Source organism: Phyllostomus discolor, chromosome 5 (assembly GCF_004126475.2).
Source record: "Phyllostomus discolor isolate MPI-MPIP mPhyDis1 chromosome 5, mPhyDis1.pri.v3, whole genome shotgun sequence".
NCBI lineage: Eukaryota > Metazoa > Chordata > Mammalia > Chiroptera > Phyllostomidae > Phyllostomus > Phyllostomus discolor.
The window spans coordinates 165,257,620-165,283,056 of record NC_040907.2 but is presented as its reverse complement, the minus strand read 5'-3'; the positions used below and the strand labels follow the sequence as shown (position 1 = coordinate 165,283,056).

The 25,437-nt window shown below is 50.7% G+C and overlaps 1 protein-coding gene across 2 annotated transcripts in view; it reads left to right on the top strand.

Moving 5' to 3' along the window:
* HSPA12A (heat shock protein family A (Hsp70) member 12A) overlaps positions 1 to 25,437 on the top strand; it is a 132,495-nt gene that overhangs the window by 3,656 nt on the left and 103,402 nt on the right. For both annotated transcript variants that reach the window (XM_036027368.1, XM_028513593.2), the window contains exon 2: positions 10,428 to 10,515. In XM_036027368.1, the coding sequence (XP_035883261.1) occupies positions 10,428 to 10,515 (88 nt within the window). The remainder of the gene's footprint in view (positions 1 to 10,427; positions 10,516 to 25,437) is intronic.

Below are 25,437 nucleotides of genomic sequence, written 5' to 3'. Positions count from 1 at the left end.
ATTGAGATAAATATCCAAGGTCCCTCACTGAGCCTCGGAGCTTGAAATGGGTGGAGTGCCGCCCACCCAAAGGTATAAACTGCGGAGTTGAGGGAAAGAAAGAGAAGGAAAGAGAAAGGAAACGCTCAGGGTGTATAGAAAATTCTGGAACATATCCAGGGAGAGAGGGTAGGACTATACTCTCCTCTTTTTAGAAAGAGAAGGGTTATTAGAAACAGCACGCAGCCATGATTGCTAACTTCTCTTTGGAGGGGACGTGTGATGTGGGACAAAGAGCATTCGGGAATTAGAAATCCCAGACCGGAGTCCCGGCTGCCTCCAAGATTGCCGATGACCAGTCAGTACCACACGGGGGCTGCGCTGGGCCAGCATTTCCCGGCCTTTCTGATGAAGATCCCTTTTTAACAACAAAACATTGAGGACTCCCCTCCCCGAGTAGTAGTGGTTATATATAGTGACTGTGCATTCAGTAGTATGTCTAGATGCATTTGCATTTCATTCATGGAAACTCTGTACGTATGACAAAGATGACGTTTACAGGCAAGCCGCTCTTCCGCGCTGGAGATGTGTTTGGCGTGCATTTGAAGTTGTGGGACCCTTGCCCATACTCCACGGGCTTGTCGCGGATCTGGAGAACCAGCGAATTGGGTCTCTCCATCCTAAGATGATCTCTTCTACTTTGTAGCTCTGATTCAAACGAAAATATCAGGGCATGTTAGTGTATTCCTGTCTGCTAATGGAAGACGAAATGAACCATTATTCTGTCTGCATTTCAAATAGAATTTCTAAGCTCTGTCAGACATTTCCCAAATGAGTACGAATAAAGAAAAATGTGTTTGTTCATTTCTCCTTAATCCTCTCTGACACCTTTACATAAATGGGGACTTGTTTGCCACAACTTTAATGTTCAGAAGTGATTATTTAGATGTTATTTTGGGGTTGCTATCAAGTGCTTGCTAATTCTCCTTTCCTGCATTTGCCATCTGGGCTGAATATTATTTTTCATGGGGAACTAATGAACATGATTGCAGGTGCGTTTCATCATGGAGTCATAGAAACTGGAGACAGAATAGATGGAAACGTTGTCTTTCCCTCGTCTAGAAAACAGGCGTAACAATGTTACCCTTAGCCACCCAGTTGTCAGGAACGAGAAATATGAATGCCAAGCTAATTGCAAAATAAATAGCTGCAAATTAAATGCTAAGTAATAAAAGTAGGAATTATTTGACTAATAAAAATGTGTGTTTTTGTAATTTTATTTTTTTATTCCTAATGCCTCCTGGCAGTCGTCATTACCACTGGAGTAATGATAACAACAAAAACCACAGCAGCAACTGCCATTGATGGAGCACTCGTATGTGCCTGAGGCTTTCCTTGTATCATCCCATTGAATCTGCAAAACAACCACAAAAGGCTAGTGATTGGCCCAAGGTGACACAGGTAATAGATAGTGGAGATGGAATTTGAACTTGGGTCTGGCTGACCCCATGCAGTTCCCACGGTGCCCCACTGCTTGTCAGATCTAGAACTCTCTGAGTTCGATGCTGCCGTCTCATGGCAGCCATTGCCGGACCCTTGCCTGTTCTCTGTCAGTTGAGTTGCTCCCATTGAGGGCTTGGAGCAAGGGGCCTGGATGAGAGGTATTATCCATGTGATCACTCGTTCTCACTCTGGGCTGCACATGAGGATCTCCTGGGGATTCTACTAGATTCTCCTAGAATCTAAGCACTGTTGGAATTTAAACATCATGAAGAGAAGGATGATTTATTTTGTGCACTGCTACAGTATTGAAAAAGGCCGATGCCTGGCCCCTACCTTAGACCTATTCAATCGGAATCCCCAGGGGTGGGGCCTAAGCATAAGTATTTTTTGACATGTGATATTAACAATGTTCAGCCAAGGTTGAAATCGTACTTTAGAAGATTTCTTCATGGATCAGGTCAGAAACATTCTATGGCTAAGGCTTCACCCAGGAATGGTTGGGTAATGGATGCCTCCAGGATGGCCTGCAAGTAGTGGGTCTTGAAATCAGACCCCACGGGTTCAAGTCCTAGTTCTTTCAGTTCCCAGCTGTGTGACCTTGTGCAAGTTACTAAGTCTCTCTGAGCCCATTTCCCCATTGCTAGTATTTTCAATTTCATAGGCTTGCTATGAGATTACATTTAAGAATCCACGTGAACTTCTTCCCACTGTGCCCAACACACAGTAAATGATGCCACTATTACCAAGAACTTGAGAAAAAGGGAGATGTAGCACTTTTCAGCAGTTTTGCAGTATTTGCCTGAAATCCTTTATCTACCTTTGTACAGAAATTTGGATGGAGTTGTATTAAATGATAAGGGGGACTTCCCCTTCTCTTTTAAAACAGCATTTGTGACCTTTTGGGGGTAATCAAACCTTCAGTTAATCTTTCACTTTTATTTTAGCCTTTACTATTTGTGCAAATTACAGAGTTGATGGGGTGTTTCTCTCTTGCTCACCAAATACACTGTGCAGCCGGAGCCACAGTGCTGAAGTGAGGGCTCAAAGCTGGCGTTCCTGTCAAAGGCAGCTTTGGATTTAGCCTCCCGGTCATTTGTTCCAAAGGCTTTGACACTGAAGACGCAAAGATACTCTTGGAGATGCTGCTGCTGGCAGTGTAATTGGTATTTTTCAGGGCGTAGACAGAGTTTCTGTACAGGCAGAATGAAACTGGAAGCAGAGTGATGATCCAGCAAGTTCGGACAGGAAAGAGAAACGGAAAAAAATCAGCCAAAAGAAATCCTTTAAGCAAGCTATTTTGCCGTTTTTAAATAGATAACTTTTTAACTTTCAAGAAGTAGATAAACTTAAGAGTGTTTTTGTGACATAATTGTGGGGCTAATAAAGTAAATATGTCTAAAATATCCCAGAAAAGCCAGGTTTTCTAATTTGTCCTTCTTTTCTTAATATAAAAGTAGCAAAATAAGAAGTCATTGAGTTTGTTGTGAGTGAAGACACTGTTAGCCGTATTTTCCACATAGGGGGCAGCAAAAAAGAAAGGGAGGAAGAATCCCAGCGAAGTGGACCACTTAGATGTTTTATCGAGTTATGGCTAAAAATGTTTCCTCTCTTCCAGGGGCAAACATTGATTTGGTTTGTCTGCTGGCCCCTGAGGGTTGCGTGCCCACCTACTTTGTTGTTGCACTTCAGGGAGAGCCAATAAATTGTTTCACTTTTGTCATGAAATTTGAGACCCTGATTGAAGGGGATTTCAGCTTCCCTGAAAATGTACTCTAAATTAATCTGCTCTCAAGGAATTATCTCTCTCTCATTAGCAAAATGGAAAGACTGTCCCTGCCTTTGTAACTGATGGCTTCTATAGGTTATCCTTCAAAGGGGCAACTTTCAAAAATTTATGTGTGGGCTTTAAAAAAAATTCAGTTGTCACAAATTTAAGTCTCGACTCTTTCCATTTGTTATTGGCCAACAAGTGTAGGATTGTATTTTGTGGTTGTTACTGCTTTTCTCTTTTTTTTCCTTGATTTACCAATTGTATTTCTTGGTCCTGTTTAAGAAGTTGGAGGACTTTTATTATTTGAATATGTTTTTAAAATGCTAGTCGCAGACACAGATAGGAAGTATTTCCTGAGAAATTGTGATTTTAGGGGAGTAAATTCTTAGGATTTTTTAGGGAAGAAAATAATTTTAGACCAATTTCTCAATATTGATTTGATTTCGCTGCATCTCCTTCATCTGTGGCAATCATATAAAATCATCATCGGAGCCCTGTGTACTTCCAAAATTATTTAAGGTGGCTCTTGTGGATGAATCTCTCACCAATCTAATGTGTTAGATTAAATTTCTGTACACCTTTTGGAAAAACACACAGAATTGTATTGTGTGTTAACAAGAGATAACGAATCCTGTTTTCAGTTACATAATACAATACAATTATTATATTTTGCGATCGTGCACTCAGCACCGTAGGCGGAGTTACGGGAATAAAAGTAGTACCAACCAGAATCAGTTTCTCAGAAAAATAAATGATGTTTCCACTAGTACTGGAGAGAGAGACTTAGTCAGGATGGAAGACTGCAATATTTCTAAAATGGACATAATTTTGACGTGTTATTAAAGCTGCCTGTCTCTGGCCCGGGCAGCGGTCAGCAGACCGTGTTTTCAGGGCTGCGGTCTGGAGACAGGGAGGAAAAGGGAGGCGTAGGGGACTCGAACACAGTAGCACTGGGACAGACACAGTTAACGCGCAGGGGTGGGCAGAAGTAGGCTTACAGCTGTGAGTATGTGAAAGGGTGTTCTCCTTTTGTTATTTATTAATTGTTATACTTTCCATATGAACAACTGTAGCCCTACTCTCCCCAGCCCTTGATAGGAGGATGATTTTGTGTGATGGCACCTTCCCTTGAAATGAATAATTGAGGCCAAAGTGAAGTTGGCAGGGGACAGGCCTGGGTGCTTGCCACGCACGACCTCTGTTTCTTCTTGTGTGCGTGGAGAGAGGGCCTCGGGAAGCCCTGTGAGCCGTCCAGGGCCCACCCCCTCCTGCTGCCCCTGTGGGAACTCACACACCTCCCTCCTCCAGGAGCTTCTCCCGTTCCACAGCTGCTGTTTGGCTGTTGTAAAAGTTTGAATCTGCTTGTGAACGACTGAGCGATCTTTAGATATCCCTGAGCTACTCTAGGTGATCTTCCCCAAAGCCCTTGGCCAAATTGTTGCACTCTTGGTCTTACAGTCTTTACGGGGATTTGAAAATAGAGAAGATCGCGAACCACACTCACGGGGCAGGGCGTTTCACAGGGAAGAGATGTCTCAGTTAACCTTGGATAGCTATACTTTCTAAAGAATTTTTCTGCCTCTAAAATTTTAAACGAAGGGTTCCTGTTTGAGAGACCTGGAACCAAACTTCCTTCTGATGTAAAATCGTTCCCTGCTAACACTTGCTGGCATTTTTATTAACTCGTAGCCCAGACCTGAGCTTTGGTCCCTGATCATGGATGCTTTCTTTTCTTCACAGCCGGGCTGACCGAATGTGCGGGAACAATAACGTTCCCGTGCTGATGTTAAGAATACAAAATCCAAGACTGTCTTTTGTTGGGTGAGGATCAAAGGCTGTTCTTTGTGTCGTGAGCACAAAAACATAACTTTTATGAATATATGGTGTTTGAAATAAGTAAAGTGTATATTTATCAGTGTGTAAGCTTTAGAATGAATAGTGTCTTATATATCATTTATTGCTTTTCTGAAAGTACAGCCATTTTGAATTCTAACTAAGACCATTGCAAGAAAAATATTATCAGTTTAATCAACAACATTTTCTGTATATGTCTCCTAAATCTATTATTGGAAAATTAGTTGTCTTTTTCTTTCTTGAGACAATTATAAATCTGCAAAAGCAGGAAATGCGAGCAAAAAGAATTCAAAATTGTAAGATCTCTTTGAATTTGTATTTGCAACAGACTTTATCTCCAAGTATTATTTGTTATATGAGAACAAAAGGAATCACCGTGCGTGTTCTTTTTTTTTTTTTTTTTTTAAACTAAGAAGAACTGTTTTTACCTTCCCCCGTGTATGTGCTCTAGGCTTGACTCTTAACTCACTAGGGGCGTGCCTTGAACTTTTCACACTTCCTCTTCAAGCTTTAATGCTAAGAGAAAAGCACTCCCCTACTTGGCACATGACGAGACGCTGGCTAGTGGCTCAGACAGAGCGTCACACACACTTCCGTGCCCTCTGGGGTTTAGGCTCCGGCGCCACCTCAGGGTCAGGCAGACAATTACTGTGTCCATGACTCGCCTCGCTGTCTAAATTTAGGCTTTAGGGCTGTACGCCTCATGTCATCCTTTCTCATCTATTTCTGACAAACCACGTAGTTAAATTTTCAGGGTTTTTTTTAATGGTAGGGATCAGTCATGCATGCATTGGTTCCTAAAGTGCATCTCTTTCAGCTGGATTATTTTAAAATCAGCTGTAACTCCGGGAGGGTATGATGGGAGGAAAGGGGTTGTGATCCTGTATCAAACAAACGGGAAGAACAGCATGGGGAGACGCCTCCAGCTACGTAGTGCTTTCTGACTTTAGGAAGAACGGAAACTTTGCAGCATGTAACTCCAAGAAGACTGCAAGGGACAAAAAAAAAAAAGTAGAACCAGGCTCTTCACAGGGAGGGGAGCGAGGTCGGGCTTGTGCAGCTGCCGGCGCATCTGACTTGGTCGTACGAGCTGCAGCTGAAACAGTCTTTTAGAACGGTCCTGTGCATTCCACAGAGACACAAAATAGAAGATCTGTTTCTTCCCTTAGCCGGTGGTTGTGTATGAATTAAGGAGTGGCAAAGCAACGTTCAAATTCACACCATTTTCAAGCTGGAAAGCAAGGACACCTTATACATGGAATACAGACGTTTCAACCGGTACTCTTGTCCATCAGCCTGAAGATAACTTTTTATTTAAGTATAAACAGCCTTAACATTTCCGTGTGTTACCTGTTAGTGGCTGAGACACGTGTTGCTAACAAGTGTAAACACTTAGTAAATAAAGGGCTCACATGGAAATATCTGGACTCTCACCCCGTAAGGAGATTCGTAAATCTGATTACAAAGAGGGTGAGCGCTTCTCTTTCCAAGGGATCACGCGGTAGCACAGGTGTAACGCTCATCACGCTGCGCATGTTTTTCACCAGGTAGCTGCGCACGGACGTAGGAATGATGCAGCATTTTAAAACACACTCTTTTAAACAGACACTCAACATCTTGACAAACCCTATTTAGTATGAAGTTTGAATAAATGTTAATTCAGGGGAGATTTCTACCTCGTGACGTCAGGTGGTTTAACATGTGCTGCAAAGATCCACGAGGACTAAGACCGTGATGCTCCGGTCTGTTGCCCCTGAACTTCGGAGCTCCGTCTAGACCTCTTGCCTCGTGTGCACACAGACCGAAGGGGAGGATGCAAAGGCGACCCCCGTCCTGTGCCTGCCGTCAGACTGACGTCTGTTGCATCGACAGTGTGCTTGTTTGGCCTGTTTCTTCCTCTTCCAGCGTTCTCCCCCACCCCTCCAGAAATACGGTGAATGGCATTAACACCGTCCACTCAGGCTCTCGCTCGGGGAGTTCACGCGGAGGACAAGTGGCCTGGGCACCAGCGGCAGGCCAGGCGACCCTCCCTGTGCCTCCCTGCTTCTTTACAAGGGGTTGGGGATTCCAGCCGAGGTGGTCCAGGCTTTTCCTCTCTCGGCTTAACTCAATCCCCTGTTGCGGTGAATTGGCTGCTTATCTAATAGGCAAAACTGTGGCCGTATTCACCTCGCATCCATTTGCCATTGTAGAAATCATTTTCATGGATGAGGAGACAAGTCGTACAGCCAGGCAGAACTCTGGGGGTCATTTAATTCCACACCCTCATTTTACAAACCAAAAATAAAGACCTCGTATAAGCTACAGAAGCACAGACTTCACCTCCCCTTCCCATGGAGACCAACAAAATAAAATAACATAAAAAACTCCAATTGTTTGTGAAAGGCTGCCAACATAATTCTTCATATCCAGGACTCAATTTAATGGGTTTAAATGTAAGGAATTTCAGAAATTCCCTTTATTATGGGGGTAGGTAAAGGGAAAATACCTTTTATTACATATAGCATATTTTGGTGTAACACATGTAATCATCTTAACTGAATATCCATATATTCTGGCAGTATTACAAGATTTAAACATCTAAAATCTAAAATGTCTACATCCCGAGAAAAAAGCTTCTGCATCCACTTACAAGTCACGACATTTGCACCAGGGCTTTGCACAGGGTTTCGGTGTAAAAAGTTCTACGGCTTTCTTCAGATTTATCGTTTTAAGCAGCTCTTTATACCCGAATGCTCTGTATTCTCTCTTATTTGTCAACTGAGCAGGCAGATGTTTTTGGCTTTAAGAAAGGACCGTGAGAAGCGCATCTACCGCTTCCCCCGCCAGCTACGGAAAAGAAAGATCCGTGGCTCGCGCTGCTGGAAGGTGACTCACCTGAAGCTCAGTTCCCGAATTAGCAACCTGGCAGCAGCTCACTGAGCACGCGGTGCTTCCCACCAATTAAACTGAACACGGCTCTCTCTCCTTCAGACACAGACTCAGGCTTTCACCTGTCAGAGGAAAACGAAACCATCGCCAACAGCTGTTTATTTTGCTGGCAGGTTCATGCCTACAACAAAGTGATTTTTTTTTTCCCCCTCGGGCGAATGACACCCTCCCACTGGCGTGGCGGCGACTAATCAAGTATTTACGAAAACGGCTTAAGCGTGCGGCGCCCGCTCCCGCAGTGTGCCGCTGCTGCCCCCCAGTGGCGGGTCTGCAGAAGCAGCAGCTCTTCCACAGGGAGAGCGCCACCCCTCCCCTAAGCCAGGGCCCCTGCCACCTCCTCCACAAAGACACTGTCTTCTCGTGTGACGAGGCCGAACGCGTTCCCCTAAGTCGCCCTTGACCCGTGGGGGCGCCCCTCTGGATTCCTGGCTCCCCAGGAAAGAATGGCATGGGTGATTAGGAGAATAATGTCTTTCCCCGCACTGTCTCATTTTAGGGCTGAGGGAGTTTTTTGGTGTGGTTGGTTTTCCACAGCCTCACACAAAACCAGGCTGTGCTGCAGGGAGGGAAACTCTCTCTCTCCAAAATGCACCCGTCACACCCAAACTGTGTACCTCCGAGCACACGAGTGCTGGGGGACATGTGCAGAGGCTGCCCCCTCGAGCAGCCTCGTCCTTGAGCTGGGCTAAGAGCTTTTCAATTGCTGTGACATTTTCAGCCGGGGAAGCAGTCGCCGTCGCAGGGCAGTGTTTTACGGGCAATTACTTGATATGATCAATGGAGCAATTCCCCTTCCAAAAAGGAACGTTCTCCCAAGCCACCTCATTCTTGAGCTGGGCTAAGAGCTTTTCCGTGGCGGTGACATTTTCAGCCGGGGACGTAGCCATCGTCGCGGGGCAATGTTTTACAGGCAATTACTTGATATGATCAATGGAGCAATTCCCCTTTCCAGAAAGGAACCAAAAGCGATCAAGTTAAATCATTAAAGAGAGAAAGAGAGAGCGGGAGAAAGGATTCATCTCATTAGCAGGTGCTGGTGCTGCGGGCCCCACGGAGGCACACAATGTCACTGGCCCTTTAAGACAATGGCTGTGCTCCCTCCACCGCCGCCACCCCCTCCCCCGAAGCTGTTGACAGGTCTAAACCTCCCTAGCAGCCCATTGTGGCCGCAGTAGGAGGCACCTGCAGAAAATGTGCCAAAACCAGGCGGGGAGCAAGAGCTTTTCAATAAGCTCCGCAGCTGGAGAGGAGAGGCAACACTAAACAAGCAGGCGTGGACCAAGCATGTGATGGGAAAAGGGGTCAAAGCCAGACACCTCCTATCGGCTTTCTGAGCACCGTGCGCTTCAATTTGCTGACATCTTCTAGCTGGCTTTTCTCTATGTGCTTAATATGCGGAGGTATTTAGCTTAAAAGCACTAAATGCTCCATCATGATGAGCTGCCCTCTCTCTCTTCCCCATTTACTGTTATTAAAGACATTTTCCAGTACTTTTTTTTTTTTTCCCCCTCGCTTTCTGCCCCAAACTAAGATCGTTTTCTTCTCTCTCACGACGGGTTCCAGGCCGTGTCTGCCACAGGCCGCCCGCTCCACTCCACTGGACGCAGACACAAGGACACTGTCCAAATTCAGGATGTGAGCTGCCCCCCGAAAGCAGGCCTCCTGAGTCCTCCTAGGGTGGGTCTGGAAGGCACGTTGCTTTTCAGCTCGGTAAACCTCGTGCCCCTACTGTGTGCCCACCCATGTTCGGAGGGCTTCCAGAAATCGGGAGATGGACAAGACCTGCTTCCCCCCACGCTGTGTGGGATCCTGCAGAGAAGCTCAATAACTCATATAATCGTGGGTTTTAGGAATTCGTTTTGCAGCCCCCACGCTTTCCTTCGTAGTATTCACAGTTCTTTTGGGAGCGGGCAGGAGTGGAGAGGGCAGTGGTGGGGGGTTGTCTGCTGGTGGTGCGGTGGCCTTGCCCAGCGGGCACCGGGAGGCAAGAGGACAGAGCCCCAACTTCAGCTCTCCAAGAGAAACGATAGATTGAGAACCTGTCACAGCTTCTCAATGTTGGTGCCTCCTATTGGTCTCCTTACCTTTACACGCTTTCCAGTTAACATGAGACTTCTGGTTTTTTCTCACATGAAGCAGTGAAGGCACTAATCATCTCATGAAAATACCTGAGACGCAGGGCAGAGCGCCCTGCCCAGGGCCACACGGCAAGTAGGCAGGTGGCTAAGTACAAAGGCAGCCCCTCGGGGCCGCCCACCCGAACCTTTCTACCTCCTACCCCCCACTGCCTCTTCAGCCGAAAACCGCAGGGGCGCAGGGCTGGAGAGCAGCGTGGAAACAGGCAGACAAAGTGACATTTTCACGGTGACACTCTTTCCCCCTCCCACAGATGGAGAGTGTTGGCGTGTACGGATTCTGTGGGTGCACAGCAAAGAACAAAATGAAGTGTGACTCCAGGGGGGAAGTGACCGCAGCAGGTAGGAAATGGACTCACTTGTGTATCCAGCCGCCGTCGGGAATGGTTACCGCTAAAACTAGGCATGCCTTCCCAGAGGGACTGGGTGCCTGTAAAACGGGCACATGGAGACCTCAGCACACGCAAGACATTGGCTAAACAGCTGCAACACATCAGCTTGTTCCGAATGCCAACAAGTGGGTGGAGGCGTGAGCAAAAGGGTGTTTCAGAGGCACTGGAGTCGGGAAACGGAGTCGTTTCCTGTAGATCCAAAGCCCGGGATGTTGCCGCTGAGGGCGTGGAGGTGACCCGGCATGGGTGTGGCCTGCTGGGCTCGCCCTGACCCCTCCCCCCTTAGGCAGGAAGGGGTGGTCTCTCCCCTCCTCTGAGCTTGTTTGTGCTTTAACACGTCTCTCCGCTCAGACGGCTGGCCCTCTCCTCCCTTCTTCCTCGGCGCCGCCTCCCTCCGTTTCTGGAGACAACAAGCGGACTATTCATGTAAAAAGAGAAAGAGCGAGCAGGGAGGCGGGGGAGATACCACCGACAAACTCCATTGAAAGCCACTGGCTGTTCATTTGCATTCACACTTTTAAAAAATGTTAACTAATGATGTTAAATGGTTTGCCAAAGGTCCTGTCAGGTCAGTTGTAGAAGTGTCATTTCTGCCTAATTAGGGCTCTTGTGGCTGCCCGGGGCCTCCCAGTGCAACTGGTGACAAGCTGAGGGCTGACAGCTTCAATTGGTGCCAATAGGAAGGTTGGACCAGTCATGTTTTCCAACTCAGCCAGGTGTTTGCTGAATGGGGGAGGGGCCTGGGGAGATCTGAGCGCCTCCAGGATCCTTTTTCTTGTGCTGCCCTCCCCTCCCCCAAGTCCTTCCCCTTTGCCTGTCTTGTCTTGTGTCAAGGTCAAGAATGGGCTTTGCTAAATCAGCGATTTCGGTGACCTCTGGGAGGTCATTAGCAGTCCCCAGCCCAGACATTTCAAGTGGTCTCAGCCCCAGAGGCTAGATTTTTTTTTCTCCCTAAAAATGAGAGAATAGGGAAAGAAAAGAACATTTTTGGAGAGAAAAAAAAAGCAATAGTAGGAAGAAAACAAAACAAAACCAAAAAAGACCCAGAAAATTTTGCGTAGCCACCAAAGTGTTAAACTTCTGAAGATACTCGTAATAAAATGTCTTGAAGAGAAAACAGCTAAAGCATCCTGATGAATGCCTTAAATATTTTAAAGAATGAAAGACAATGATGAAAACAAATCCTATAACATTCGATTGGCATTAGAGTACCTGTTACACAGTAGGTGCCCAATAAGTAATGTATTGTTTGGTTTGATTTTTTTGGAGAAAAGTTAATTGACTGAGAAACGGAGGGTGATTGTTAGAAATCCCGCTAATTTTCACGCTTGCTTTTGGTGTTTATGCAACGTGCTTTGAATTTCTCAGTTGCCCATAAAACACACGCTAAGCTTGAACACCCCACGATGGGTTGCTGTGTTAGCTTATTCTTTATTTCTATTTTTTCTACTTTTCTTTGTTTTCGTTTTTTAACAACTTAAGCAGAACACCACTGGTGCTCAGCGGCCCCAGGCCGCAGCAATTCCCACACAGGCACCCCCATGGTGGTGACAGGCCATCTGTGTCCAGAATTCGGATTTGACACACTGGCAGGTCCTGCAGGGGTGATGGCACTGCCTTTGCGCCAGAGCCGAGCACGGACACGCGTGTGCGTGCATGCACGCTGAGCGTGATGCCGGCCCGGTTAGATAAGGAATGACAAGGGTTAGCACATGGGCATTTAGGGCCATGCTGTGTTAAAAGGAAAAGGTGGTCTGAAGAAAGCAACGTTTGCTTTCCGACAAATCTGAGACCAGACCCAAGGATTACCGTTCTGCGAAGGGGGGGGGGGCGGTGCAGGCGATGGGCGTCTGAAACCAAGTTCTTCACTTCATCATCCTCACCCAGCGGCCCCTTTCCCGCCTGCCACCTCTGGTTTCTCTAACATGGGACGGTGGAAACTGGGCCAGGGAAATAGACCGCTCACATCACTAGGAGTGGTTTGATCAAAGGAGGGGTGCGAAGGTTCAATTTGGAGGCAGCATATAAAAGCACACCCGGGACCGCCCCTATCAGGTGCCCAGGAGTGGAGGATCCCCTTCTTGCTGCCCCGAGTCCTTCGAGGGTGGAGGGCGCACCCCGTTCTGTGGTGCCATTTTTCACTACCCGGAATGTTTATGAACAAGGAGAATGAACAGAATCGGCCTGCAGGCTGACCTCGTGAATATGTGAACAGAGATGAGCCTCCACGGAAGGGACCTCCTTTGTCATTTAATTTCCTCAAAGGATGCTCTTTGCGATTTTGCCCCTCCCTTTCCGGCCACACCCACGCTCCTTTTCTTCTTCTTCAGGGACCTTTGTTTCTCACGCTCATACCGCTGTTGTCCTGAGACACATTGCGCTTCCAGTTTTCCCTGCCTTGGCGCTGCCTCCCCCATCGGCCTCGTCTCCCAGTCCCGACCCACAGCGGGTGCCGTCTGTGTACCCTGAGGGTGGGTGACTGCTAGCTAGCTGGCTCTTAGGATTGCTAACAAGTGGCCACCGACAAGCCTCCTTCTGGTTAGGAAGACGCGTGTTTAAAAACCAGTCTGGAGGAGATTAGTGGTAAAGAAAACCTTTGGCAGCAACTGAACCAGTGTCGAAAAAGAAGCCCATGAGTTGTTAAAACTCAAACGAACAGAAACGCTGGAGGACTTGTAAACAGGCAAGAGCTGTGAATGGCGGTAAGTCTCCTGTTTGGTGGCATTGATCTGCTCCAGTGCGAGTCAGCTGGACATGACCGAAACCTTTCTGAAAGACAGATCTGATCCCGTTTCTCCACTGTTCAGTGGCTTTCCAGTGGTCCTTTCAGATCCTGCGCTGGCGTCTCTTTGACCTTGTACCCCTACTCCAGTTGTGCTGTCTGCTGGCAGCCCTCTGGACTTGCCAGGGTGTTTCATACCTCAGGGCCTTTGAACGAACTCCTTTAATCCTTGGAATGCTCTTTCTCCCTGTGGCTCTCCTGACAAGCTCCTATGCATTAGCCACCTGCCCCCAAAGTTCTCCCGACACCCCCCAGGTCAGATCGATCTTTCTGTCTTTCGTGCCCCCCCTACAGAACCTCACTTTCTGCCCAGTGATGACAGTAATTGCAATAATAAACGTTCCTTCCTATTGTGTCCCTTCTGTGTGCCAGTGAGGGCGAGAGCGCTCTCGCTGGTTGTGTCATCTAACCCTCGCCACCCTGGGAAGAGGGCGCGATTGTAGATACCCCGTTACCAATGAGGGTTCTGGGGCTCAGCTTGCGTGTTTAAGGTCAAACAGCTTGAGAGCAGTGGAGGGCGACCTGAGAACAGCCAGCATGGCTCGAGTGTGCATCCTAACCACCATCCAGCTCTGCTGCCTTTCAGATACCCATATAGTAAAATAATAAGAATGATACATCTGCCTGCACAGGTAGCTCAGTTGGTTAGAGTGTCATCCTGATGTGCCAAGGTTCCCGGTTCGATCCCCAGTCAGGGCACATACAAGAATCAACCAGTGAATGCATCAATAAGTGGAGCAACAAATTGATATTTTTTCTTTCCCTCACGCTCTCTGCAAACAGGACTGAAAGGGAAGTAGGGCAAAGTCAAGGGCAAGGTGAGTTCACAAATGCATACGTGAGGTCTGGTGAATGTTAGATGAGCCCCAGCTATGTCTGTCAGCCTTCTGGGAGCAGGAGGAAGGCGGGCAGGCGGTCCCTGCCAGCAGGCGGAGGAGAAGGGCGCTGCGGGAGGCAGCCCCAGCTCGGCCTCCACTGTCTCGGAGGGACTTGGAGAGGCCTTGGGAGGACTGGCGGGGCTTCCCAGGAACCTGCTTGCATGAGGGAGCAAGTCTCTTCCCAGGAAATGTTCGATACTCCAGAATGAAGCTTTACTGGGAGGAGAAGGTAATTTCGAGTCCTTCATGGTGTTCCGCCACTTGGTCTACCCCTCAGTGGGGGCGTGAGCAAGCAAAGACCAAAGCTCCTAGCGCCCACACTGGCCCCCGACTCTGAGAGTGTGGTGGGAGCCGGGCCAGCTCCCCGGGGGTTGACTTGGGCACTGAGTAACCCCAAGGATGTGACAGCAGCAGCAGCAGAAGGGGTGAGCCCGGAGCTGGCAGTGTTGGTGGCACTTGCACTACAGCAGTACCTGTACCCACGGGAGGTGGCTCTACACCTTTGAAGTGGACACAGCAGCGTCCCAGTGGCTGCAGGAGCTAGTCAGCTTTAGCGAGCTTCGGAGGCAGGTGGCTGGAAGTGACCCGGAGTGGGCTCTGCCCGCGGTGGTGAAGGCCCTGTGACTGGCCGTGTGGTGGCTGAAGCCTGGGCCACGGGGGCCAGTGGAGAGGCCCCCCTTGGGGAAGATTCCCCCAGGGGCTGGTGGGAGTTGGAGCCGAAGTCATGTTCTTCATGTTTTTGTGCCTTGGCATAGAGGGACCTGTGAAGGGATGAGTGACGTAAGATTTAGAGTATTTGTAAGATAAGAACCAACCAGCCAGTTAAGAGAAGCTCAGTTTTTTCCAGTGTGGGCAGCTGAGCACCCATTCATTCATTCATTCGTTTAGTTGTTCAGTCAACAAACATCAGTGGAATCTTTGCTGAAGTCTGAAGTCAGATTACTGGCATCTGAACCTGGTGCTGTCATTTTATAGGCTATGATCTTGAGAGAGTTACATGATTTCTCTAGCCTGCAGTGTCCTGGGCTGTAATATAAAACGTGACTGGCATTAAGTATCCACCTCATTGAGTTTTGGGAGAATCAAACGCCCATGATGTGTTTGGCACAGTGTCTGGCACAAACGAAGCATCCAGTCAATGTGAGCTGTGATTAAACGTTAGCCCGTGTACGCACAGTCACGTGACCCCACACGAGTTAAAGTAGTGTCCATCCACATGGTGGATGTGACACAGCCGCTGTCCACAAGGGTGTGCTGTGTTAACTGCGCCTGTCACACTTGGTGGAGAGATTACAGGTGTTTCCGTTTACTTTTCCTACCTGCCTTTCAGGGTTTTTCCAGAGCACATGAACTATGGATGAGATTCTAAAACGGGAACGAAATCCCACCCGACCCTCTCTGTGGCGCTTGCTTCTGGGCCCCGACGCCCCTGTGCCCCGTGATCTCAGACAGCTCAGGCAGCTCCTTGTGTCTGTTGGCAGTTGCGAGTCTCAGAGAGTTCTCGCATCCACTGCCAGCTTGTTGTTTCTAGCAGTTACGGTTCACTCGTCTATTGAGGCAGCCAGTCGTGACTGCGCGCCTCCTGTGTGCCAGGCAGCGTGGTGAGTTCTGAGACAATGTGAATGGGAGCCGCCGGAGCTAGCAATGTAGCGAGGGCCTCAGACCGTAGCCCTGGCAGATCACTAGGTGTGGTGGAACACAGTGAAATCTTAAACAGCATTGTTACCTGTAGACATGAGGATGCTACACCGCCCCCCACCCCCACCCCCCAGTGGATTTCCCCTGCCGGAGCCAGGGAAGGAGTGAACAGAAGACCAGCCTGTCTCTGAACTTGACAGTGTCAGGAGAGGCTCGGCTACGATTACTGTAGGTGGCTGTGTTCGGGTTAGTGCTCGGTGCCTCCTTTCCTATTGTCTCTGTAACGCTACTGTTTTAAGCACGCCAGTCGACTTTGTAGCCAGGGTTCATTCACTGCAGGCAAAGCCCCTGTTGGAAAGAAAAACTGAGATCTCAGAAGCTTCCAGAGAGATGGGGGAAATCACAAGCCACCGGCAGTGGATGTTTCAATTCCAGATCCTTAGGCAAAAAAAAAAAAAAAAAAGGCAGATGGGTTTTTTCCATCTACTAATTTAAAAAAATAATTAAATATGAAAGGAACAAGTCTGGATGGGGATGAGGGAATGGCCTCCCGTGGTCACTCCTGCCTGACTCTGGAATGCGGTCGCGTTATCCGTGCAGATGCTTCCGGCAAACGGTGGATTTCGTTTTCAACATGCAGTGGTACAGCTGATGTGTGTGAGGGGGGAGAGATATTAAACATGGGTGTCAAGACTTGAATTGCTGAAACCGTGTTTCAATTCTGCTTTCGTTAGGTGACTGTATTCCCTGCCCCCGTCCCCCCATTCTCAACCAGTTTGGGAATTGTTTTAAAACCGTCCAAGGATTGATTTTCCCATCAGAAAAATAAACTCAGTCGCAATAAAATAGTGAGCAAAGAGGTCGCTGGAAGCAATCTGTAACCTTCGACATCAACAAGAATCTTTTAATCTGTGCACCCAAAACCCGACGACTCGAGGACCTTAAACTTGGCGTTTCTTATTGGGAAGACTTCTATCACTCTGAAAAGAAGGAGAACCCCTGTTGACTGGGAGTGGCAGATTTTCCGGGAGCCCGCGGCCACGCAGGTCCCTTGATTCCGACTGCAGAGCTGTCTCCTGTGAGCAAGATGGCACCTTCTGTGCGAGCTCCTCCAGGGAAGTGACTCGGGCGCTGTGGAGCTGGGGGTTGGTGCTGCTGAACACTCTGGCGCCTCTGAGGAAAGGTTGAGAGTGCATGGTTCCAGCTATAATTCAGAACACCGCTTGGCCTGGCACGTGGCCAGCGTTCTCTGCTCTGTGTGGCGGGGGGGGGGGGCTGCCGGGGACTGGGCCCAGCGACCCCGCCCCTCCCTGGAGGTCCCGGCTGAACAGGGAGGACAGGGGTCCCGGGGATTTGCACAGTGGGTTGTTCTGCTGTCGGGGCCCCAGGGGTACAAATGTTTCAGAAGAAATGGATGCTGGGAGCTGGAGGGGGTTTCGGGGATCACCCAGGGAGGGGGAAGCGAGGGTGTTGAGCGTGAGGGCCGTGCAGTTGAGTCCCGATGTGCCGCTCCCTCCTTCTGTGACCGGCACGCAAGTCACTCAACCTCCCGGAGCCTCTGTTTCCTGTTTCATAAAATGAAGAACCAATACACACCCAAGAGGATATTTAAGAGGCGTGACTGAGAGGACACTTGTGAAGAGCTCAGCGCAATGTCTGGCACACAGTAAATGCTCAGGAAACGTTCGTGGATGCAAATAGCCCAACTACTACTCCATGCTGGGGCATGGAAATAGAGAGTCAGAGCAGACACACGACTCCGACACAGAGAGCAGCTTTGTCCGGCAGATGCACTGCTTCGGGGAGGACAGTCCTTCCCACGAGAAGCTTCCCGGGTTTGCGCATCGTCCCCAGGAGCCAGGGAGCAGGAGGCAGAGCCCGCTGCAGAGCTGGAGCTGGTGACTCGCAGGTCCGGGTGCACATCTGGGGTGAGCAGCCTAAAGGAAAGCGGCTGACTCCTGACTGCGCCCCCGTTCCCTTGGACAACCCACGCGCAGTGTTTGCTGCGGCCTCGAGGTTTCAAGGGCGCGCCCCGCCAGCTCAGTGCTTCATCCCCACCTCGGAGGGTAAAACTAGAGAATCACAATGAAGAAGGGAAGCGAGAGTCCAAACCAGGGGTGGGAAGAAGAAGCTCCTCGTTCCTGACGCTGAAACACCTCGTGACTGGAGATGCGCCTTCGTGCGGCTGGAGGTTTGGTTTGCTAAGTGCTCGCTGCTCAGAGAGCACAGTTTTCCTGCCTGTGGTGGTTGGGCTTCGGTTGCTTTCCACCTCTCTCCTGCACGCCAGCCCACCCGTGCCACTGCCCAGGAGCCCTCTGTCCACAGTTGGACTCCAAGGTTCCTGCCATGGTGGCTTTCAGGCGGCTGCCCGTTGTCTCTCTGGAGGTCGCCCTTTTCCCGCTTTTCTCCCAGTTCTGTTTATGCCCAAGGGGAAGCATCAGGCAGGGCCAGCGTCTCTATCCCTCTCCTTCCCAATCCCCTTTCTGCAGGCGAGAGGGCCCCCAGAGCAGAGGCAGTGGCGGGGCCAGGCCTGGAGGGGCGCTAGAGAGCTCCTGCCTTTCGAGATTCCGGCACAGCGAATCCGCGAACAAGACTCCTCCGGAATCGCAGCACGGACACATCTCTCCTGCAGGCAGTCCCCTACACTGCTGAAATGTGTGCTATGCCCATGACCATGATTCTCGTGGTCACGGCTATCATCGTTGCTAACATCAGTCCAGCACTTAGCACGCGCCAGGCAATGGGCTATTCCCGCTACTGGGCTCATCCACTTAATCCTCATTTTACCCTGGGAGCACAGATGCCACTGTCATCCCAATTTTTGTCACACGGGAACTGGGATTTAGAAAGTTGACTGAACTCACGCTAGAAAGAGGCACACCTGGCTTTGAATCCAGGTGTGCCTGACCTCGGAGCTTTTGTCTTACTTAATGAGGATGCCAGGTGTGTTCCTCCACATAAGAAGGGGGTAATGAGCCCTGGCTGGCGTAGCTCAGTGGATTGAGCGCGGGCTGCGAACCAAAGCATCACAGGTTCGATTCCCAGCCAGGGCACATGCCTGGGTTGCAGGCCACGGCCCCCAGCAACTGCACATTGATGTTCCTCTCTCTCTCTCTTTCTCCCTCCCTTCCCTCTCTAAAAATAAATAAATAAAATCTTTAAAAAGGGGGGGTAATGGAACCCCATGAACATGAACAGGGAGCTGCAATCATGAACAGGCCCAGTGGTGACGTGTGCCGGTATCTGCTCCCCCGCAACCAGCTAACGACCCCTCCTGACCCGCCTCCCCCTCCCCACCAGCTGCTGGGCGGCCACCGCTGGGCCCTCACCCCGTGCTGCTACAGGGAAGTCTGAACGTGACATGTGAGAGACAGCGGAGGTGACCCGTGGGTACTTCACGGGAGAGTGGGCTGCGGAGCGTCAAGCGCGCCTGGACTGGACAGGCCATCTGTCCTCCAAAGGGAGGGACTCTCAAGCCACGATCAGAATGAAGAAGGATGGCAGAATAACCGTCATCCTGCCAAAATGACGCGTGAAACTGTTCCTCGGAACAGGATGTCCACGGACGTCAGTCATGTGAACTGTGGAAACAGGTTCTGGAAACAGACAGGTTCAGGGAAGTGCTGTGTGGGAGTCCCATCGGTCTCCTAGAGGCCACCGGCCTCGCCAGTGCCTCTCATGTGCTCGTGGGGGTCACTGGACTGTCCAGCATGGGAGTCAGCCTCATGCCATGCTGCGTCCCCAAACACACACGTCAGACCTCCAAGGAATCACAGTTGTGTGGTTTTTACTGAAGGTTTTTCTGGGGGTGACCGACGGCAGAGGGAGTTACATTGCCTCGCTTCCATCGGAATGCCCTAAAACTCAATTAACTACTTCTCAAAGCTGCCCTCTCTTCCCATAGAAAAAGACACTGTCCTATCGCCTTGGAGCCCACTTTAGGAAGCTGGGAGACTACGTTAGGAAACCCTGTCCTCCCAGCAAGCACTCGGGTTGCGGCCGGGGGTGCAGGAAAGCCCGTAGACCAGCAGGAAGGGCGTACGTGCCCGCCCGCAGCGGCGGGCTCCGTGGCTTTGTGGGGAGCTGCGTTGGGAGAGCTCTCAGGACAAAGCCTAGACTCAGCGTGAAGGAGTGTCACGACTGACTGGTGAGGTCTGTGTGGCAGCTACTGAGGAGGCACCGGCTGCCTGAGGGCCATGGACCTGCCACCCTGGCCTTCCAGCAGAGGAAAGAGCTGGAGACGGGGCCCAAGGCCTGCAGTGGGACCCTCTCTCTGTTCCGGACGAGCAGCGTACCAGTCGTAGATTCGGTCCACCACCCTGAGCTTTACTGCCCTCGGGGGCAAAGTGGCAAAGTCACACCCGCCGCCCCTACGTCACAGAGAAATGGCAGGGACCCACTGACCTACTAGGAGTCAAGGACGGCATCGAAGAATCACTGCTTCAGTGAACCGTACTCATCCGGGTTTGGGCAGCGTGCACAGGGCAAGCTCAGCTTAGTTAACTTGAGGGTGACGTGATAAACAGGGAGGTGCGGGCAGGGTTTTGGGTAGGACCAAGGCTAGGTAGGAACAGCAGGGCTGATACAGCCCTGCGCCTGCCTGGGTGCGAGGAGAGAGCCGGCACTGAGACCCAGGAGTGGAGAGTCCCTTGGGGAGGGCCGCCCTGAGAGGAGCTGTGACCCTACGGTCGAGGGTGGCTGCCAGAAATTCCGTATCTCGCCTCTGTCTCCTTCCTCTCCCCCTCCCTCCACTTCCTGCACCGAGCCCAGCCAGAAGCCAGAGTTGCCCCCTTATGCAGTGTGTCCGGCCAGCTGCTAGTCTTAGCTGGGGCTGCTGTGCCAAAGTGCCAGAAAACCGAGTGGCTTACCAGCAACAGAAACCTATTTCTTGGCCTTCTGGTGGCTGGAAGGCACAGGTCATCTCGGTCGAGCTCTGGGGAGCATCCTCTTCTGGGCTGCAAACGGCCTGCTCCTCACTGCGTCCTCACATGGCAGAGAAAGAGAGCTCTGGTCTCCTCCTCTCCTTCCAGTGCCCCGGAACCCATCACGAATGTTCCACTCTCGAGACTCCTCCCACGGCACACCCTCAAGTACCATCACTCTGGGGGCTGGGGGCTTCCAGACGCAAGCTTCCCGTATGTAACAGCCTCCCCGAGCAGGGAGCGAAGCAGGCAGTTGGCCGCTGCATTTTGCCAGTTGTGTTGGTTTCCAGTGGCTGCTGTAACAAATACCCGTGTCCTGGGTGGCCTAATGCAACAGAAACTTATTCTCTCTCGGTTGTGGTGGCCCGAAGTTCAAAATCAAGGTGTGGGCAGGGCCACAGTTCCCTTGGGGTTCCAGGAGGAATTCTTCCTTGCCTCCCCCAGCCTCCTGTGGCTCCTGGGATGCCTTGGCTTCTGCCCACCGCACTCCAGGCTCTGCTGCCTCTTCGAATCCTCTTTTCTGTGTGTGTGTGCGTGTGTGTACGTGTGTGTGTCTCCTAAAGGGTGTCTTCATGAAGACACTTGTCATTGGATTTCGGATCTACCTGGATAACCCAGGATGATCTCCTCATCTCAAGATCCTTAACTTCCTTACATCTGCAAAGACCCTTCTTCCAAGTGTGCTCCTGGTCCTAGTCCCAGGGATTTGATGTGAACGTATCTTTTCGGGGGGAGGGGCTTCCACAGCTGACTCCTGTTCCTGGGGTGTGCTGATGGGTCAGAACCGTCCTCCCCGAAGGCCACCCTTAGCCCTGTGGGCTAGCATGCCCCTGCGTATCTGCTCTAACTCGATAATGGTCCTTAAGTTGGGGGCGGTGGGGGTGCACATGTTGCTTTGTTTGACGAAACAACTAACATGATGGCCTTTGGCAAATCATGTGTGTTCCATAAGCCCCTGATTTATGTCTCTAAAATGACGCAGTGAGATTAGGCAATTCTACCTCTGGAATCCCTCCATGCTGTAACTAATGCCAGGGCAAGGTAGGTGTCTCTCTAGCCATCCTGTGCCCACCACTTCTGGCCCACGACACGCTTGCTGGCAAGTGGGGGTCCAGGTCAGAGCCACAGACATCTCCAAGCTCTCTAGGCTGCCCTGGGTTTTCCTCTGCTGCCTTCAGGAGATCACAAAGTGCCCCCCAGGCCAGGATAATGGTCTGCGTGTCTCACGCAGGGCCCACCTGGGTCCCCTCCCTGGCCGTCTGACTTGGCATTTAAGCTCAGGAGTCTTGGGTGAGCTCCGATTTCCAGCCAAGCGATTCTTGAATCTTTTCAGGCGGCAGAGAGTGACAGTGATACTGCGACACCTTTTCTGATTGTCTTTTAATTGAAAAGGCTAGACTCGACTATAGAAGCCCGCACGGTAGTTGAAGGGCTTGTTAAAACATGCATTAAATCTGAAAGATTGCAATGCTTTGCTGTGTAATTATGTAAACAGTCACATAAATGGGGCAGTTTGCAGTCAGCAGGAATGCCTTTTCAGCCACACGGTAGCAAACTGGCGTCGCTGATCAGCGACAGGTGAATTTATTTTTTCAAGGATGAACCCAAGTTGGTATCCCCCCCACCCCCGCCCCGACATCAGCTGGGCCAGCCTTTTCATTTTCTCCCCTTGGGTACATTCTCCTTGAAATCCGTGGTGATTTTAAACGATGTTTCTGCGTCCTCAGGTGTGTGTGAATTTCCCAACATGGTTCAGACAAATAAAATGGGCCGCGTCTCTGCAATGTTTCGATATCTCAGCGGCAGAAGCGATCCAGGCAGGAAAAAAGGACTCCCCAACTGTAGTTTTAAAATAGGAGTAGAACTACCTGAACATTCCCTGCAGGTTTAATGAAAGTGTCTCTTAAATTTGCGGAGGATAAAGGAGTAATTTACCTCGAAACACGCTCTCCCAGCCTTCCCCAAAGAGCCTGCGATGCTCACCTATCTCGGTGGAGCTTGAAAGGAAATGAAACATTGATCAGAGCTGTCATTGAAACATAACTCCCTCTTGTCCATCACTTGCTCAGCCCTGGCCTCTCGGAAGGGAACAGGCCCGGCAATCACCGTTTCCTCCAGGCCCCAAGAAAATAGAAGGCACAAATGGGCTGGGAATTACGTGCTTCTCGTGGTTCTGAAGGGAAGCATTTACTGAGGGAGAAAATTGTTTTAATCTTATAACAACCAAGGAGGAGAGTTTGTAAAACATGCAACACCTACACACGCACTTGATTTCGTTGCGTAGGAACACACGGGAACATTTCTGCCCGCCGACGCATCTGATGCCTCCGCTGAGGGATCTTGCTGTGGCTTGGGTGGGATGGAGGTGGGGTGGGTGGCGTGGGGCACGGGGAGGGGAGGGGAGGGGAGGCTTTGGGGTTGGTGGCATTGAGGCCACGCCGAATCAGCTGTGAATCTCAGGGACTCAGGGAGGCTCCCCAGCCTCCTCTGGAAACCAGGGACCTGCGGGACACCCCAAGCTTTGCTCTCTCCAGGCCCAACCCCTCAAGTCACAGAGCAGAGGAGGACAGCGCCACCTTTGCCCGAAGCCCACTGTAATCACCTCCTGCACACCCAGCCTCAGGCCTCCTTGCCCCAGGACGTCCCCGGCGGAACTCAGCACCGCGGGAGACTTAGGAGTTCAGCCTCCATAGTAGCCCAAATCCACAGACACACAGGCCAATACATTCAAATCTTCGAGAAACCGGTCCTAGGAAGGGCTAGGAGAAGAAAGCTAGAATAGGAAGTGGCTTAAAAGGAAAATGCACACTTCCCATGTCTGCAGGGAAGAGGGAATCATGCAGGGGAGGGGGGAGGGAGAAAAACCGGCCGCACTGGTGCCCAAGTGCAGAGGTGCCCCCTGTGCAGCCAGAGCACAGCACGGCAGCCGCGCGCCTATGCCAGCCGCCGGGGAGAGGCCAAGGAACGCGAGGGAGAGATGTCTGCGTCGCGTTCAATGTTCTCATGGGTGTGAGTCTTTCACCAGGGGCCCTGGAAAGAGCTTACTTATGGCCTTTTTGAAAGGGGCGGGGGAAGAGTCCAAAGAGAAATGCCCCGATTGGGAGGGGGAAATGACACGGAGCCTGTCTGTGTGAGGCAGATTAGGAGTGAACCACGGTGACGCGAGGAAAGAAGAGGCCGAGGGCAGGCTGGGCACTTCTGCTCGCCATCGAGCCCACACCCCTTTGTCTCCCGTCGAGAGTGCATTTTGCACAAAGACGTGCCTCGTTCAGAAGGGAAACAGCTGGTTTCTGGGAAAACGGCCCACATTCCCATCATCCCCGAGAGACACAGAGCGTGCCACCGAGGAGGCTCTTCTGCAGGACAGACCCTGCACGTCCCGGTCACAGGAGGCACCACACAGACCCCCTCGGCGGTGGGCATTTTCCTGGGGCCTCCGATTGAAAGGCAAGGTGATTAAACTGTTGGTGATTTTTTGTGCGTGTGTGTGTGCTTTGTTAGAAAGGCCTGGTTCAACTCAGTAAGGGCATGGGGGCGTTAGGGACTGGCTCAGTCTTCAGGGTCGCCCCCCTTCTTTTTCCCACCTCTTTGCGTTCCCACCTTCAGGCTTTTCTCGCTGCACTGCCTCACCCCGGGGAACTCCAAGTGAGCCTACGTGTGTTTCTCTGTGTGGGGGTGTTACCTCCCCAAACAGATGCTACTGTAGGTGGAGGAAAGCATGTTTTCTCCTTCTGCCCTCCTAGATTCTCAGACTGGGACCCTGTAAAGCTAGATGGACACAAGACAAGTCATCAAGAGAAAAACCGTTCAGTAACGTGCAGGATATATGCATGGGGGACATCCAGCGATGAGTAACTCAAAGGGCTGGTTGGAATGGGCTTATACAATGTCTTAGCAAAGAACAGTGTTTGTTAACAAAGAAGAACAAAGGAAAGGGGTTTTGGGCTTCTGGGGCAGCAAACGGTGAAGGTAAACAGGTGGGGGAAACTGGTAGGCAGGAGTTTCTGCTTTTACTCAGATAAAAGGGGCTCTGGAAGGCATCTTTCTGCACCTGTTGGTTCTCATTTGCCTCCAGTTCAAGATAATCCATATGCCCAAATGGCGAATTTTGGGGTGGCATGTTCTGATCTCCTATAGTGTGCACACTTCTCACATTCTCTCTGCCCACCCTCTTGCCCCCTACTCCAGCCTAGGTTCTTCGCATGGTTCCTCCTCAGTCCCCTCTCCGCTTTTACTGGTGCCTCTTTGCTCATGTGGTGGCTTTTATAGAGGAAGGCTACTTCGCAAACATCCCCACGTTTCAGGGGCTTACGTCCCCTCGGTTTATTCTTCAACCCCCGTTACTGTGGGCTGCCGGTTGGCTGAGGCTCTGCGTGTCTTTCTGTTCTGAGATCCAGCCTTAAGGAGCAGCTGCTGCCAGGACACACAGAGGCGACTGAGCGACCGAGCTGGTGGGGCCACAACCTGGGGCTCAGAGCGCAAAACCTCTGCTCAGACTTAGCAAGTGTCTTGTCTGCTCCCATCCCATTGGCTGAAGCAGGTCACATGGCTGACCCTAAGCACGAATCAGGGAAGGCTGTTCCTCCCGTGGGAAGGCCCTGAGTATCCGCGGGGGGGGGGGGGGGGGGCGGGGGGGCGAAGATGGGATGTTC